The sequence below is a fragment of the Zootoca vivipara genome, chromosome 2 (assembly GCF_965207765.1).
Source record: "Zootoca vivipara chromosome 2, rZooViv2.hap1.1, whole genome shotgun sequence".
Lineage (NCBI taxonomy): Eukaryota > Metazoa > Chordata > Lepidosauria > Squamata > Lacertidae > Zootoca > Zootoca vivipara.
In genome coordinates, this window is record NC_142584.1 from 33,113,272 (window position 1) to 33,131,891 (window position 18,620).

Sequence of the window (18,620 nt, forward strand, 5' to 3'; positions counted from 1 at the left end):
CAAAGACACGACTTTCTAAATTTCTCTCTCATTCATACATAGTATATTCCTGTGTATAAGACTACTTTTTAACCCAGTGAAATCTTCTCAAAAGTCGGGGGTCGTCTTATACGCTGGATCGTATTTCTTATACGGCAAGTATATCCCAAACTATTTATTTTAACTGGAAAAGTTGGGGTCGTCTTATACGCCCAGTCGTCTTATACGCTGGAATATACGGTACATAATTAGTGTTCATATCTCTCTCGCACACTTTTATTTTTCAAAGGAGCAGAATCCCACCAGAGAGGCCTGCTCATACAAATGTTCTACTTGACACAGGAAGTATTTTCTTAGTGGCCGGGGACATCACTGAAAATGTGTTACCTCAGGCCTGCCTCTGCCAAAGCATACCAATTTTAAGACATAGAGGGCATTAAAAAGCAACACCTACGTTAGGGGGCCTTCTATGAATGGTTTTGTAAATCTGAAGCAATCATTAACTTCTCTGGGCTCTGGCTGGTCGCATGAATTATAATTTATCCAAAATGTGAGCAAACAATACTGATGGCAAAGGGGCATCTTCCTACTCAAGTAGTGCCTCTCTGCCTTACCATCCAGAGAACTGAGACCTCTCATGGCATGACACCGTTAATGCAGGGCCATCAAGCCACAGATTGAAATATTATGCCAATGTTTAAAGGCGTTAGTTGCCGCTACCAGAGAAACCCTGAGGCAATTTCACTCACCGAGCAGTCCAGCTGCAGAGTCTGAACACAACCAGAGTTGTCATTCTGGACGCAGCAACCTGACTCGCGTTCTTGATCCCTCTCTTTCTGGATCAACTTCTCAATCTGCTGGTCCTTCCTCATGCAGGGAGAGTACTTGGCTCCCAGGTGGATCAAGTCAATCTGAAACGAAAAGGGGTGGCGGGGTGAGTCACAAAGAAAAAAAAGTTTGGAAGACTAACTTCTCATAGCCGCCACCACCACCCCAGCATCATGTCGGCCTCATCCATATATCAAGGCAAGCAAAAGTTACTCTACGTCACTTTGCTCTTCCCTACCAGCACACAGGAGAAATGATCCAACATCCCTGTTTTATTGTTCTGTGCAAACCAGCAAATCATGCTTCATTTCACTCCAGACAAGCTACGGTCTACTGTAAGGCAAGCTTTATGGGGGTGCGGATGATTCAAGGCACTTTGAAGAGCCGTGCACTGAATTTCCTTTAAGAAGCATGATCTCAACAAGGCGAACGAAACAGAAGCACAGCATTTACCGAGCTTGGGCCAATCCAGAAGTTCTCTTGCTGCATGTACTTCACACTCTCATAGACGCCTTTGTTTCGCAGCACCTGTAAACACAGCAGAGAAATTCCCTGTCTAAGAGATGTGGCAAGCATCCCAGATCGGACTCTTCCCCACTCTGCCATCAGGGAAGGCAGGTGGGATTCCATGCCAAGCTAAAGACGGCCTAACCCAAAACTTGAGCTGAACTGCATTTGCGACCACAGCGTCACACATCTGGCAGGATACGTCCAACCCTTGCTTGTTTAGTGTCAAGTTATTGTTTAGATATGTTGGCATTTCTAGTTGCAATTTTTTTGGGCAAAGTTTTTGACTCCCAGATAGCTAGTGCCCCCGTTCACTTTATAGCAGTGATTCCCACTCTATGGCCCACTTGAAAATTGCTGAGGGTCTTGGCAGGCCACTTAAAAGGTTTTTCTGCCTGTGGCAGCAATTGTAGTGCAGTGTGCTAGGTGCTGTATGATTTTGATTGCTTCTTGTATTTCTTGCAGATCACATTTTATTGTGTTACAATTTGAATTCCATGGGGTTAAATCTGTAATACAATAAATTAAAAGAAGCAATGAAAACACAATTAAATATAAATATGAAACTGAATGTGATGGATGTGCCGTCTCTTGTCTTCAACCACAAATCCGCAGACACTTAATCAACCACCTTAATAAAGCTCACAGGCCATGGGGGGGGGGGTCCAGAGAGCACTGCTATTTGTTTCTGCTGGATAGAGGGCTGCCTTGGTAGACTCTGGAAATGCCAGTCACTCCAAAACGTGGCAGCACTTGACCTGTCGTTTGCAGCTAGTTTTAAAAAAGCTGTAACATCTGTGCTGAAAGTCCTACACTGGGAGCCAGGCAGTTTTGAGGTACAATCCACAGTGCTGTTTTTGACCTTTTAAGTCCTAAGAAGATTGGGTCCAGGATATATTGCAGAATGCCACCAACTGCTCATGTGCTTGTCTAATACTTGGCTGGTAAAAGAGGCAGAGCACTCTAAGTGGTGACTCCTTCCTTATGAATATACTTTCTTAAGAGGTCAATATTATCTCATATCTCAGACTCTTTATTGCAGGGGTGAGGACCTGGACCTGGCCAGTCGATCAGATTTTTAAATTTCCCAGCTGCCGCAGGCCAACACTGGTTGACTGACAGCTATCAACGTTCAACAAGGTCACTGTAACCATTAACTCATCAGCGGTTGCAGCGGCCTCCTTTGAAGGCAGGCTGATGAGAGATAGCTGGTGGTTGCATCAAAACATTTGGAGGAAGTGTTTCAGATGCAATTGGTTTCCTGCAAATGGAGAAAGTGAACCTCTTCAGCTGCACTAGGAACAGCCCTAAAGGATCACACCAGAGGCCCATCTAAATTATTTGCACTGCAGTGATCTGATGTTTTTAATTGTTATTAGCCACTCTGAGGCTTTTTAAAGGACACTACTGTAGAATGCCATTCACATAATTAAGACTCACCAATGCTGTTGTCAGATGCTGGGCAAAGCCAATGGGAGCAATCCCATAGGTGCAAATGATCAGAAGGGTGATGATGATATGGACAAAGGTGATCCAGTAGGTGAAGTAGGGTCTATTCACAACATGGAAGAAAAAGTGGGAGAGGAGACAAGCACCATAGGCCATGGTTATTCTTAGAAGAACTTTCATTAACAAAATATTCTTAGCAATGTACACCTTGAAAGACTTTGCCTGAGATATGCAGAGACACATCTAATCTGACATATTGAACAGAAGGAATGCATAACAGCTAGGAACCAATGAGGTGATGCAGATAGGTTCCTTGTCATTTTAAAAAAAAAGAAAGGAAATTGACCCATCTGCAAATTGTGGAACCACTTTTTGCAAGATGGCCAAAGCCTTGTTCAGACTCCTGCAAGCAGATGATGGGTTACAGTGGCGGCAGCAGCATGCTTTAAATGAGCAAGTCATGCTCTCACCTGTGGCTGTCTGTGAGCTCCAGCTGGGAGCGCACCATGCTGCTGATGCTCCGCCGATACGTCCTGTTCAGCCACTTGCCCACCACTCCCAGCCCATAGTATCGCTTCTTGCGGTCGAAGGCAAAGTGTTTCACCCGGGAAGCAATCCGCTTGCCCCGTTTTGGACCAGCCGCCGCCGCTGGCAGACCCCGAGAAGGTCCTGCTCGCCTGAAAGAGAAGAAAGGGCTTATGTGATTTGAAGTACGGAAGCAGCACAGATACCCAAACTGAACCATTCCTAGATACCTATGATTTAAAATGCTTCTGTCCCCACTACCCCCATAAATATATAGAGGATTGGTTTCTTCTCCTGTATTTTAGGAGAGCACCCATTTGCTCATGTATCAAATTTGGTTTGGTTTTGCCTCCCCTACACTGCCCATTCCCATCCCCCAGATCTTTTTTGGGGGGTGGGGGTGTGCTGCTGTTTCTGATATGACAAAGCAGGCACCAGTCAAGCCTCTTTGGCAAGAGGATTCCACAATCAGGGGGGCCACCACCAAAGAGGCAGTTTCTTGGCTAGCCAACCATCGCACTATAGGCATTGAGGATAAGTGTTTGGCTTCACTTCCATGCAATGCTGCTGGTGGCAATCTCTTAGATATGGTACAGACTGAAGAGACTTGCAGAAATGCATTGCTATGAAGATCTTGGTGCCGTTCTGAAGTGGAACCCAAGACTTACTGAAATGGCTGCTCAGCCTCAGGCGACTTGCCATCCTCTGGCTGAGGAAGCCCTCGGAAGTAAGTGGCAGAGAGGGGTGGGGACTCAAACACATCATCTGGCATGGAGCACATCTCATCATGAGCGTCAACCTGCAAGAAAGAGATAGAGAAATGTTGGGTTATATCCAACACTGCTTCTATCAGAACAGCAGACTTCTGCTTGTGCAATGGAACTTTTCCCCTCCTCTACTTCCCCCTGAAGCCCCCGCTCTCCACACACCCTCATAATCTGCTCCAGAGGGTTGGAGGAGCTTCCAGAGCAGATTTTGAGGGCAGATGGGAGATGGGGAAATCTCACTGGATACAACCCTCTGCTTGTCATTGTCTAGTTGGCAAGAACAAGACTCAGTCTTGTTAAATGACCGACATAGCTGCCCAACTGTATGAGAGCCACTGGAGCAATGTCATGATCAGGCAGTTACAGGAAGCAACATGATCATGTTCCAGACATTGGCCAATTAAGTCCATCGTAACGGAGGATGGGAAGATTTGTGGTGAACAACAACACATGGATCAATTGTTTAAATGTTACATTATTTTAGCTGGCTGGTTTCAGTGAATGCATTGTGGTTGCTCCATTTAGACAAGAGGGGAGGGATGGGGGTGGGATTCAGTAAAACTAAGATCCTCCTACAGCCAACAGAGAAATGGTCGCAGTTCTTTCCCCATGAGAGATTATGGTGGTGGTGGTAGTCCTGAGACATCATCAAAGCCAGGCATCCCCAAACTTCGGCTCTCCAAAAGTTTTGGACTACAATTCCCATCTTCCCCGACCACTGGTCCTGTTAGCTAGGGATCATGGGAGTTGTAGGCCAAAACATCTGGAGGGCCGCAGTTTGGGGGTGCCCGATTAAAGCTGGTGGGGGGAAATCTTGGGAAGGGTTGGAGCAGGGAGGCCATGGAACAATGCTTGCCTTACTGAAGAACGAGGAGTCAAACGTATCCAAGCCATCTACCACATCCTCATCCATGAAGCTGGGATATATAAAGCTCTGCTTGTTGCACCTCCGCTTCGGTGCTGAGGGCTCCAGAACCGAACGTCCCTTTTCAGAGAAATCAAATTGGAACAGTGAGTCAGCAAGTTTGAAACAATTTCTATTAATAGTCGAGAGGTCCTGGTGTTCGTTACTGGGGTGCTGCCCTTTTGAAGATGGAAGGGGCGAGGTGAAGAATTCACGTTGAGAATCTTGAGCCTACAAATATGGGTTAACTGAGAACGACACACAAGAGCAACATAGCCACACCAGCATCCTGTTCAGACTGTTGGGATACAAGCCAATTGCACAAATATCAGGAGGGTAGCTTCGCACAGAGAAAAACCAAGCACTAATACTGAATGGCTTCCAAGCCGGTTGTTCTGAGTCCTAGCCTGCCTCACTTCCTCTGAGCCATGCAACAGCATCACCTGGTGGTTCTTCTGATTTACTATCTTCTTATTGATGGTCTGTAAACGGCTTTAACAATGTTTGTGTATGAGGGGGAAGGGGAAATGCTTCAAATAAGCAAATAAAATTTATTAATTAATGGCTCGGGTTGGCAGCTCATGGGACCATGTCACAATCCATAGCCGTGCATCTGTCAGAATTTCCAATGCTTTTATAAGTTTGATCGAAAGCAAGATTGCTTTGAAAAGATCCACCGGTTTGACGCTGACGACAACACAGAACAGCAGCAGCAGCAACCAGCTTACTTTTGAAAGTTCAGAATCAAAAAGCATTGGCATCCCATGCCATCTGGAGTAGTCTATTTAAGTACTGAATTTAAAAGTTGAAAAAGGTCCTGGAGATGCCAAGCAACACCCCCCCACCCCAAGGACGAACCATGTCTACTCAGAAGTAAGTTGAACTGAATTTAATGGGGTTTGCTTCTAGGGAAGCAGGGTTAATTGCAGCCTTAGAGTCTAATGCTTCTCTGTGCACAAGCAGAACGGATTTATGCTTGTACTTTGGGCTTCCCCTCATGCTCTCAAAAATCTGCTCTGGAGGGTTGAAATTATAACAACCATTTAAAAAGAAAAAAGGAGCTCCATTGTCTGAGTGGAAGTGCAGTTGCACAACACTGGATTCTGCCCAATGATCACTGGCTCTCGGATCTCACTGAAATTAGGATTTGGTATCAATTTAGCACATTTTGCCAGATAAATGTTCATTATTATCAGTTGTACTGTTGCTGAGAAGAGGGGTAAGGAAGCAGCACCCCCTCTCTCACACAAAACATCTACTACAGCAGTAAAGAAAGAGGAGTGGAACAAAACAAAACAACTCACTCTGATTATAGCTGCAGCTGCCTTGAAACTCATATGGGCCACAGATTCCCTCTTCCTGCGGGGAAGGCGGGTGTAGCCAGACCGTACGCTGCCAAACGATGTCAAGGACATGACTCCCGGGGTCACTGGGGCCAGGGCAGGGTGTGGAGTACGTGGGCGATCCACCTCATCCGGGTGCCGGAAGGGACGGCCTCGGGCCAGGGGATCAACAATCTGAAAGACCAAACAAGTGCCCAAATGGCTGCCATTATCCAGTTTCCCCCCTCCATGGAAGTTAAAGCCACACAGCAGCCTTGTGACTTGCCTCACCTACCTCCACAACTAATATACAACTAAACAAACAAACAAACAAAGGAAGACTGCTGGAGAATTTAGCCTTGTATTTCTGTCTCCTCTGATGGGCAGTGGTGTTGCAGCATCTCAGGCAGAGGTCCTTCAACATCACCTCTACCTTGGTCCTTTCAATTGGACATGCCATGCATGGAACCTGGGACCTTCTTCATGCAAGGCACATGCTCTACCAGTCCTCCTCCAGCCAGCTCTATATCCAAATAGGGATCTAAATCCAGCTTCCCCCTCCCCACAAGCAAATCCAGGAGTAGCTGATCCACTCATGCTCTGAAGCACAAGGCAACCACCTCCACCATCTGGGGGTGACCAACCTTGGGCATTTTCTGTGGCTTTGGAGACTCTGTGCCTTGGAAGGAAGACACTTCCTGGCTGGGCAGCTCCATTTCTCGGTAGGCAGGTTTGAGCTTCCCATACCGCAGGCTGCAGTGCTGCAGGCTTTTGCGCTGCCAATGCTGCCGCTTTCCGTCACAGTCACTGCTGACTCCAAACCACTGAGCTGCCCCCCTGGGTGTAGGAAACAGAAAAGGACAACACACATGAAGAAGCCCAGCAAAGTAACCCGGGTAAACATTGCCTGGAAGATGCCAACAGCCTGTACCCAGTCCACCAATATCTTTCCTCCAGAAACTCTCCACCCTTGCCTTCCAAAATGGCAGCGACTCTGGGGGAGAGATGGCTTCTTATCCTCCGAAACTAACCAGCTAACCTGTGGCTTGACACAGGAATATTCAAGTTGCCATGCCCCATGAACCGGCACTGCTTTTGTCCCCTTCCCCAATCACATGCTCCAGTGCAGGGTTTCCCAAACTTGGGTCTCCAGCTGTTTTTGGACTACACTTCCCATCATTTCAGATCACTGGTCCTGCTAGCTAGGGATGATGGGAGTTGTAGTCCAAAAACATCTGGAGACCCAAGTTTAGGAAGCATTACCTGAGTGGCAATCCTCCCCACTTCTGCAAAAGCTTTCAGCACACACACACTGCCTCATTTTAAAAAGTCTACTGTGAGCAGAGTATCAGTTGTATTATCAGCAACCTGTCTTTTTCTAGCAAATGCACACCACAGAAACATACATACACTGTAGGGAGTCATAATTGATTCCCAACACCTAGGCTTATATTTATGGCTTGTACATAAGATGGAAAGAGCGGGGAAATGACATTTGTCCATCTCATTTTATGCGGTATAAGAAGGCACTGACAAAATACTTAAAATGCATCTGCTTCCACTTTCCTTGTGTGAAGCAGATCTCAAGTCTTCTGAAGAAAGCAAGGTCCAAAAGCAACACCTTATCTTGAAGCATTCTTCTTGTCAAAATAATTATCACCATGAGCAAAATTTTGGAGTCCACAACATGGCCTGTTGTGAAAGCACATGATTATCTCAGTACAGACTTTGCCTTCAAGGCAAGGGATAAGAGACCCAAGAACGGCAAGCAGTAACTCTGCTTAATGCCTTCAAAGGTAACAAAACAAAACAAACCACCTTTTATGGCCACCACCCCCACGCAACCCAAAATGGGGCCCTAAGCATCTCCTTACTTGCGAATACTGTGGGACAGTGAAGTTTGCCTGCGCAAGCCAGGGTGTCTTTCAAAATTGCTGTCCTGCCTTTTCATCCCGGACTCTTGGAGGCTCACACTCTTCTGATAAACTGGGTTTTTCTTCAGAGGCTAGAAGAAATGTTGAAGTCGAAGGAAGATATGATTCAGACACAGAACACCCAACTGATGAATGGGCAATATCCTGAGGTCTGTCCTTGTTATGCAGCTCCCATAACTAAAAATCACACTCCTCAACCAGGGAGGGAGAAAACCAGAAGAATCTTCTCAACTACAGTTGCACCTTGGAAGCCGAACACTTTGGCACTCAAACGTTTTGGCTCCCAAACGCCGCAAACCCGGAAGTGAGTGTTCTGGTTTGCGAATGTTCTTTTGGAACCCAAATGCCTGGTGCGGCTTCCTTGGTTTCCAAATGTTTTGGAAGTTGAACGGACTTTTGGAACGGATTCTGTTCGGCTTCCAAAGTACCACTGTACTTGGGTAGGGAGCCTGGATAGGTGGCCAGGAGAGCACTAGATGCATACAGGTATGTAGGTATGGAGGCAGGGCGATATGTGAAATCACACATCTATGTGGAGCATCATGCAAGTTTGATTACAAAGCTTCACTGTTTATGCAGTTTACAACTTTGTGGGGGGGGGACTGTGAAGGAGAGAGAAAGATATGGACTTAAGGTATGGCTGAAGGTTCTACATTCAGGAAGTGTCTTGATTGAATATTTGGAGTCAAAAAGAACTTTGCTGGAACTTAGGGCAAAGTAGGGTTCATGAAGAATGTCTACTCACTGATTCAGGAAGGGACTCTTATTTTCCCCTACCTCAAAGGTGCTGTGTGTGTGTGTGTGTGTGTGTGTGAGAGAGAGAGAGAGAGAGAGAGAGAGAGAGAGAGAGAAGGAGGGAGGGAGGGAGGGAGGGAGGGAGGGAGGGAGGGAGAATCTGGGGCTCAAACACAGCATGGTGTGAAGGTGCATTTTTAAGAAAACTTAATTGGCCAGTAATCTCTGACGGTTATTTGGTTTGGGGAAGGATGTTCCTCCCCAAGTCATAATGTGTATCCATAAAATGCAAGAGCTATACCTGAACCCCATGGGTCCAGTTTAGTCCCAGTCTCTGAAAGCCACTCCCCAAAAGAGAGGGGTCTTGCAACATGCCTGAGGCGGCACACAATCTTTGGTGAGTTTCCAGAAAAGGCAGTTTAGATGTCTACAGAGAAGCCACAAAGGATGCTTCTCTAAGTGCTAATTCTCTGGTTAAATATCCATGGTCACATTGGAGGTTGTGACAGGACATGGGCAAAAGCAATTTGGCAGGTGTGGTGGAATCAGATTTAAGTTCAAGATCCTGATAGCAACTAACAGACACCCTCCATACTCAAGTAACCATGGACATGAAACAGGCCCGTAAGCACTTAGGGGAAACTGGTCATTCATACCACTGTTTGGCTATTCACATCCTCGGCTGCTTCCACGGGTGGAATTGTGATGGACAGGTTTGGGGGCTTCTTGCTCTGTAGGCGACTGCTGCTGCTGCTGGTACTGGAGCGGCTGGTCCCATTCTTGTCACTGTCCGCCATCTTGAATTGGATTATTTAGTCAGCCTGCTGGGAGGAAAGAAACAGGAGTCAGGGTCCTACAGAGCTCCTGGGCTGAAGCCCAAAAGAAGAAGCACAAAAAGCTGCGTTATACAGAGTGCAACCTTTCTCAGTATTGTCTGCACTAACTAGCAGTGGCAGGATCCTTCCCGGCTCTCGTTGGAGATGCCAGGGACGAAATCTGGGAGGACCTTCTGCAAGCAAAGTGGAAAAACTGCTTCCTCTAAAGTAATTTTTTTCTTTTAAAGGTGAATTAAATATTGAGGCTATCAAGGAGACCACTCTGTCTTATGTCTACTTTTAACGATTTATCAGAACCTCTGCATACTATAGTTGCTTAAGAAGGGACAGAAAACTTGGAACACAACCAGGACCAATGCAGAAACACACGAGTCAGTGGGAGAACTCCAGCTCAGCTCCATATCAATATTTATTATCAATTCATTGCTACCATGCCATCATAAACTCTCAGCAATAAAACAGCAAAGAGGCAACAAATAGGTATAGTGTCTATGTTGGATACAGTGCCACAGCTGGTAATCAGGCTGAATTCCATTTTCAGGAAAACTGTTTCTGTCATGATGGGAACAAGTAGGCCATGTCGTCTCTTACTGGCTTTGTAGTGCCACCCCCTTGATACACACACATACACTCTCTCTCATGACTAGCAAAATTAGGCAGTAAATGTTGCAGGATGACTTATGTGAAACAAACAAACAAAAGACATGTGAAATTCATCAATCAGTGGCATGCATTTGCAGAAGAGGCGTTGTAGATCTTGTTTGTCTTGTAAAATTTAATTGCCTGGATGTAGAATTTTCCTGGTTTTTTGGGAGGGTGACGTTAGCATGGAGGATACACGTGGCCCTAGCCACAATAATACACAAGATGTAGCTATAATGTTTGATGTTAGTATGTGCCGTGTTTCTTTTTTTATTAGTGCTTTTGGGCTTGAAAGCCACGCCTCTAGGTTCCCCCTCTGCCCCTGTAGGGATTAGAACTTCATTTGTACAGAGTACATTGGAATTCCCCCAGCTTCCAAGCCAGATGGGGCTGCATTGCATCACCACATGAAATCCCATAGGCAAAAACAATCAACATTCTTCCTGTCGCCAAGCCCAGGGTAGGCACCATTTGCTTGAATACCTTTAAGAACCGGTGCTATTTTCCAATCAGCCTAAGTGTGCTTACACAAGGGAGCCCCTAGCGCCTTCTTTAATAATCCTGGCTTTATTCGGGATGGCCAATGATCTCATCCCCTGCAGGTGCAAGGCAGAACACAGCCAATGCCGGGAGTCACATCAACAAGGGGCTTCCCACACAACGGGATGGGAAGACTCTGGATGGGATTAATGCTGCAGAGTGGGTCAAGCCAGTGTTAATGATACAGCTCTTAAGTGGTCTCACCCACTCTGAGATTGAAGCTATGTAGGTTAGGCTGTCTAAGCCTAGAGATCGGTCAACACTAGAATGAGAAGGGTTAAAGCAGGCATCCCCAAACTGCGGCCCTCCAGATGTTTTGGCCTACAACTCCCATGATCCCTAGCTAACAGGACCAGTAGTCAGGGAAGATGGGAATTGTAGTCCAAAACATCTGGAGGGCCGAAGTTTGGGGATGCCTGTGTTTGGGGATGCCCTAACCAAATCAACTACTGTTAACCAGAATTTTAAAACACACACCATGCCATGGTTTGAGCTACCAATATACAAGCAAGCAAACCATGGTTTAGAGCTGTATGGTTTGCTATGACCACCATCCCTCAACCAGCAAATGCTCTGCTATTTCAGGAGCATTCTTTTAAAAAAAAATCTCACTGGTCAGTGTGCTATTCCTTTCTCCAGGATTAACCTCTCCAAAATTTGTAGATGCCTCCCACTTTTCTTTCTTGTTGGAACTGTCTGCATTTGTGCCTTCAATATTTCACCTTTAAGAAACTCCCGTGCATCTTGGATGGCAATTCCTGACACTAGGGGTAAGGCTTTTCAGATATGCCATATGGACACAGCAAGCAGGCGGCAAGGCAGAGGAGATCTCTTGAGTCGAAAGCTTAAGCAATAGGAAAACATACTCTAAAAGTCCCTTTCACACTGCACAGTCGAAAGTACTGTATATTTCCTCCCGACATGGAAAGTTCTTCTCAAACGCATTGATAATGAAATAAATACCCACAAGGTGGCGGCAGCACACTTTCAAAGCTTTCTTGGCTAGCCTACAAACCAAACGCAGTCTTTACTGTGTGGGTATAGAAGGAAAAAAAGTTGTAAACAGTGAAGCTAAAAGGCCACGGAATACAAGACACACAGTCTGTGACATTTCTACTCAAAGTTCAAAAGCACACTGACCATTCACAACAGCCATAATGTTCACTGCACTTCTCCTGTATACAGCTAAACGTTACATGGAAATGTCGCAGGCGGAACCCTTTGCATTTCATGACCTTTCGGCCCAACTCGGTAATCTTTTATCCTCCACGTTCATACTCATGGGCAGCCATCTCTCTATGCCAACCAAGGATATAGCCAACTTCACACATCTCACAAAGTGAGCCCACAAAACCTCATGCCACCAATAAATCTGCTAAGTATTTTTTAACATGCCGTACAACTTTCCTGACAGTATTTTTTATTTTATTTTTTGCTGCAAGACACTATTTATTACATTATTATTTATTAAATTTCTATACCACCCTTCAACCAAAGTTTGCAGGCTGGTTTGCAAAATAAAAAGCATAAGCCTCTCCCATATTTCATGCTCCCTCTTCCACTACATCCCATCCTCAGAATAATTCAGCTTCAGGCCAAAACAACTCTGGAAGTCCAGTCTACATCCAGTAGCAATGTCACACAGGAACCGGTGTTAGAAACTGAGATAGGAAAGCTAGGAGCTAAATGGCACCTTCAGAATAGGCTATGGGTGCAACAACAGAATGTCTAGGTGCATTTTTTAAATAACAAGAATACAAAGCTGGAAATGAATGAACTGCAGCCAGAATGTTATGTTCATTTTTCACATGGTCTAGTCCTTTCCCTGCTCACCCCCCAAATATTCTTAAGAGGCTCTCTTCTCCAGTCTTCAGAGTAGCTGAAACTGGGGAGGCAGAAAAAGGTCGTCCTTTCCTTCTACTCTGCAGTTTTAATCTTGAAATCTTAGGCAAACTACTGCGCCCAGAGCTCAGAAACTGTTTGTGCTAATGAAATTCCCTATCGCAAAATATGCATAGAACAACGGGAGTTTTGAACGCGGACAGGAAGCTGCACCAGAGACTTCTTGTCCCTTGAGCCAGCTCTATAGCAGCAGTGGAGGGACCGCCAGCCAAAGAGCCAAATGCGGTTGCTCCACCCAACCCTTGGGACTCTCCCTAGACCACACTCCTTATCCCAGGCCACACTCCTCACCATCCCTTGCCCATGTCTTCCTTAAGTGCTTTTACCAGGCTGGAAGGTATCCAAGCTGTAATGATGTTTCTAGCTCGCTTGGATGGAGGTATGTGTGTACAAACCTATGGCACTTGTACAGCTGGAATGTAACCTCCTGCACAAAAGGGAAGAGTCATATCCATTGCTCCAGCCATGGAGGAATGTTGCCCTCAGGGTGGTAAGGATTCCCAGCTGTTGATCCACAGTATGCACGAGGCAGGTGGTTTTTGTTGTTGTTGTTTAGTCGTGTCCGACTCTTTGTGACCCCATGCACCAGAGCACGCCAGGCACTCCTGTCTTCCATTGCCTCCTACAGTTTGGTCACTCATGTTGGTGGCTTCGAGAGCACTGTCGAACCATCTTGTCTTCTGTCGTCCCCTTCTCCTTGTGCCCTCAATCTTTCCCAACATCAGGTTCTTTTCCAGGGAGTCTTCTCTTCTCATGAGGTGGCCAAAGTATTGGGGCCTCAGCTTCAGGATCTGTCTTTCCAGTGAGCATTCAGGGCTGATTTCCTTGAGAATGGATAGGTTTGATCTTCTTGCAGTCCATAATTCAAAAGCATAAATTCTTCAGCGATCAGCCTTCTTTATGGTCCAGCTCTCACTTCCATACATCACTACTGGTGTTTACTCAGGTTTTAAAACTATTCTTTTACCTGGGCGTGGCTGTTTTCAGTTAATTCTAACATAATTGTTATTTAACAAATTTCCGAATATTTCACTTTAAGCTGCCCTAGTAACTTATTTGAAGGGTGGGGTATACAGACAAAGAAAATAAAAGAAAGACTGCAATAAGATTCCCCTTATGTTCCGAGGCTTGGAAAGAGCAGCAGCTTCTGTAGCAAAGTGTCCCACCGGGAGCGCATTACAGATACCCCTGGTATATTTCAAGGGAAATGATGAGACCATAAATGTTTAAGGCGGTGCCTCTCAGCAAGAAGAGCACCGTAATCAATAACCCAGGGCCAGAAGCATCCAGGGGGAATGAGCATCCTATCCGGCAATTCTTAAAAGTGCTTGAGTGGGCAAGCAAAGACAGCTCATGTCAATGGTTCGCCAAGGGAACTGGCGCCTCGAGCTGCTTGTGTCATCCATAATATGCTTTATAGCCAGCGCCATCTCCGAACTTCGAGGGGAAAGGAAATGTTTATAGTCCATTCAACCCACAAATGGGAAAAGCAGCATCAGCAAACAACAGAGGTCTTTGGGGCTGATGGAAGAGGCACAACTGCCATACAAACAGCCATGCAGACAGTCTTTCCAGCAGTTTTGTGTCAAACAACCCCACGCACAGTCATGCTTTACTTCCACCTTCATGATCTCCCTGAATAGAAATGCAACACAGACAAAACTCCAACAGTGCTCAAGTTGGCTCAAAGGGCCACTTCTGCATGCAGCACTTATCCTGAGGATTGGAAGTGCTCCTGCAGCTTTTAAAATGCACCGTACTCCAGCCCCTACTAGTTGTCTACATTCACCTGGTTGATGCCGCTGAACAAGTGCAGAGAACCACGTGCAAGTCTACGTGGCTGGCAGAGGAGGAGGAGTGTTGTTGTTGTTTCCCAAGGGCTTTCCCTGTCTTTTGAGTGTTAACAGCTGGTTGTTGGAAGCATCCCTTTCTATATAGGAGTCCCTCAGGTGGCACAATGGGTCAGGGCATCTGGCTGTTAACCAAAAGGTTGGCGGTTCGAGTCCACCCAAGGATGGCTGTAGGCAGCATTCCTGCATTGCAGGGGGTTGGGCTAGAGGACCCTCAGGGTCCCTTCCAACTCTACACTTCTATGATTCTATAACCATACATGCTCTTGTACACATCTGTTCATGTCATATGAAATGCATAATGTTAGACAGGTCATCAATCTCAGCGACTTTGGTATTAAAGCAAAAAAAAAGCTAAACCAAGAATGTCTATGCATCACTTTCATTTCCTTCATGGCGCATGATGCTTTAGGTCTGACTGAGCAAAGTGGCATAGTTTACCCTTTCATTCTCTTAGATAGTGTATGACACCAAAAGACCGAGAGTAAGAAAGAAAGAGAGACTGGCTGAGATTGTGCAAGAACAACCCCAAGCCCAGCTCTCAGCATTGCCTTAGAGATTTTCCATGATGCAACTGAGTCATCAGAAGAGTATCAGCTTCCCTTTCCACTTCAATCCAACCTCCTTCCTAGCACTACTAGTTAGCAAGAGTCCTCACTTTCAAAGGCACAATCCCCTGACTCATAAGCTACTGGGAAAAGGCAGTCGAGACCCTAGATGGACCCAAACTTTCTTATTAAAACAATAACAACGCACCACCAAACAGCAACAATATTTGTATAACCAAGGCATATTTGTGTAACCAAGGAAGTATCATAAGCAATAGTGGCAGGTGCTATTTAGCTATAATGGTAGTCCCTTACATACTTTTCAACGGGTGACTGCAACTATGTGGGGAGCCTGTTATCTATTGTATCCAGACAGTCAGCAATGTACCACATCTAGGCAAGCAACGAATCAGGAATGTGTGTGGAGGTGTTTTATGAGATAGAGTTGGTCTCATGGTATAGTGAGATGCCTGCCTAATGGATAGACAATCTGATTCTGATGTGAGCAACGCATGGCCTGTGCTGTCCACTGTGGTCACAGAAACAGTAGAGCAGGAAATGTCCACAGCTGCCATGCACAGGGACATAAAGAAACAGAACTCAATGCCCCACCAATGTTTCCAGGGCTTGAGAGTGCCAATACCTGTTGGAATTAGAAGCCCTTCATCCTACTCACTCTCCAAATGAAACTCATAGGGAATCTGAGGACATGTCATGCATTTATCTCTGCATCTAATCTTCATATGTGCAAATGTGCACCCTGTTTTCTTTATGACACAATGTTTTTAGGAACATAAAGCCACTGGGATAATGTAGGACCGGGGGGGGTCACAGGGTGGGTGCAAAATTGTTAGGGGTGAAAAAATTCAAACACCCAGTGCTGCCTCAATGCAGCTGCGCACTCCCGTCACTGGACTCCATTGAAAACTGCATCTCCATGCGAACCAGGAAGTGGCCTCTCCAGACAACAGAAAGACTCTTTTTCCCTCTCATCTCTGTATCTGCAATCTCCTGAGTGCAAGGATGCCGTTAGGCAGTTGAATGCGCATGCGTACTCTGTCCGTCTGTCCCCCACCTCCACATGGCCCCTGGGCACTGACAACCTACACTATGCCACTTCAGAAAGCATTAGAGTGAAAAAACTCTATGAGCAGGAATTCATGTGCAATTGTTCAGGAAAGAGACTGTCATGCTCAGAAACTAGAGGGTTTTTTAGAACGTGACATCACCCCCCTCTTGGGTTACCGAGGCCATCCTGGCATCTGTAATATTCTATTTAACATGGTTGCCTGACACTGGTCTGCACATAATGCTAAGCCATAGTTTATTAACCAGTGGTTTATTATGTGTCAACTCCATCCTGTGACTTATCCAAACTTTGGTTACTGCCAACAAAATACAGTCTGAAACTATGGTTTCTTATGAACCTTGTTTGTTTTATCTATGGCTAGCATTACATGTGAATCCAGGACCCTTCCTTAATCATGGTTTCTTTGGGCACTAACTTGCCCAGGTGGGCCTAAAAGTCACTGAGCCTAAAGGTCATATGGCAAGAATAGATGGAAAACACCAGCCAAACTTCGGAGAAACAAGTGATGGTTTGTTTGAAAGTGTGTGGGACAGCTTGTGGTTAACTTTAATGAATTATGGCCTAGCATTATGAGGGTTCTGCCACATAGGAAGTGGTTGGCCCTGAAAGTTTGTCACTAATACGTAAGTCCAGCCTGTGGCCTGTAAACAAAGACCACATAAAGGAATCGTTTACCAGGCAAAAGTGGTTTTTATAACCTACTGTAGATTATGCCACTGACTATTATTTAGTCACTGCAAGGGCAAATCTGGAAGGAATGTTTTTCCAGGTTACATTTGAATTTAAATTCACCTTAAATTACATTAAGCACTCCCAAACAACTTTTTTTTTTTATTAAAAATATTCCATTTCACAAACTTCCTTCTGCCAAGACTTGGCAGCCAATGGAAAATTTATAAGCTTTACACATCAAGCAAAGCCATTTGGCTTGGCTCTATAATTTGAAAACTTAGATCATTACCACACTATGGTAGCAGAAATCCTTCAAAGCTGCCTGATCATGTAACACACACGTACAAGAGAAACACTGGTGCTCTTTATTCCGTTTGCTTACATGTTTATAGCTAGCACCTTGGAATGGATCCATCAGGCAAAAGAGAGGCTCAAGCAGGATGGAAAGTTTCCCCTTCAAAGTCTCTGTGGGGAGTTAGGGGAGAGATTTATTTTCCCTCAGGAAAGGGAGACAGCACAGCAGCCAGACGTGTCAGGCGCAATATTCAACACCTTGGAGCAGCAGAGGGGGAAGAAGGAGAGGAGGCACTGAAAGCAGAACAAGTAAGAGATCGTGCAACGGTTTATCGGAACAAGGTCAGCAACAGCGGAGCAGATGTCCGAGATGCCTTTTGCCATGTTACCAACATTGCTGACATATCTCAGCTGGTTTCCATAACAATGCAAGGTCCTGCCCGGCTTGCTGTGCCAATGGGAGAGAAGCAGAAATGACTCACTGGCAAGCCTAAGGACAATGAGTGCCTGAGATTTTTATTTTTATTTTTTACCTACAGGAGGAACGAAAGCTTCAAAAGAAGAAGAGGAGGACACTGAAAGTGGCAAGCGAGAAGAACGCAGCCAGTGACCAGCCATTTCATGACACAACATGCACATGCAGTCAGCCAAAATGGGAGGGAGACTGCAAGCCTTGAAAATCCAGAAATCAAATGAAAAGGTTCCAAGAACTCGGGCCAGGAAGGAGATTAATTATGAATTCTTCAAACTGTTTTCTGCTTAAGGTAATGAGACAAATTCCAGTTGGTGTACCACAATTGGTACACTTTGACTATGAAACTATAGCTGATGAAGAATGAACAAAACAGGGCCTTGTCCTGGATTTGAAAATCATCTCAACTGGAATTTGTCTCATTACCTTAAGCAAAAAACAGTTTGAAGAATTCATAATTAATCTCCCTCCCTCCTGGCCCGAGTTCTTGGAACCTTTTCATTTGATTTCTTGAAAATCCAGAAAGCACCAAGTTACCTGTAAGGTTTGGTAGTAGCAAGAGGAAAGGAGAGACGGAGACACTCGGAGGCGGCAAAGAGGTGGCTCTCCAAATTCTTAACTATACTCGGGATACAACCTCCCCTTCCTTCCTCCTTTCACATTAAATGAATCTCCTGTATCCTTCACTGAGCAATAACTCGTGAAGAGGCAACTGAGAACAGTGATGTCCTCTTGGTGGAACACTTGTCGGGATGGGAATAATAATAATAATAATAATAATAATAATAATAATAATAATATAATATTTATACCCCACCCATCTG

General features: G+C 45.4%; 1 protein-coding gene across 3 annotated transcripts in view; it reads right to left on the reverse strand.

Moving 5' to 3' along the window:
* The window catches only part of RHBDF2 (rhomboid 5 homolog 2), a 61,642-nt gene that overhangs the window by 9,187 nt on the left and 33,835 nt on the right, over positions 1 to 18,620 (reverse strand). For 2 of the 3 annotated variants that reach the window (XM_035104550.3, XM_088661595.1), the window contains exons 2-11: positions 9,607 to 9,771; positions 8,156 to 8,286; positions 6,926 to 7,118; positions 6,264 to 6,476; positions 4,912 to 5,040; positions 3,957 to 4,087; positions 3,234 to 3,440; positions 2,755 to 2,866; positions 1,261 to 1,335; positions 729 to 890 (exon numbers count right to left, since the gene is read on the reverse strand). In XM_035104550.3, the coding sequence (XP_034960441.3) occupies positions 729 to 890; positions 1,261 to 1,335; positions 2,755 to 2,866; positions 3,234 to 3,440; positions 3,957 to 4,087; positions 4,912 to 5,040; positions 6,264 to 6,476; positions 6,926 to 7,118; positions 8,156 to 8,286; positions 9,607 to 9,747 (1,494 nt within the window). In that variant the 5' untranslated portion in view covers positions 9,748 to 9,771. Of the gene's footprint in view, positions 1 to 728; positions 891 to 1,260; positions 1,336 to 2,754; positions 2,867 to 3,233; positions 3,441 to 3,956; positions 4,088 to 4,911; positions 5,041 to 6,263; positions 6,477 to 6,925; positions 7,119 to 8,155; positions 8,287 to 9,606; positions 9,775 to 18,620 lie in introns of all 3 variants that reach the window. The other variant, XM_035104548.3, reaches the window with a different exon arrangement.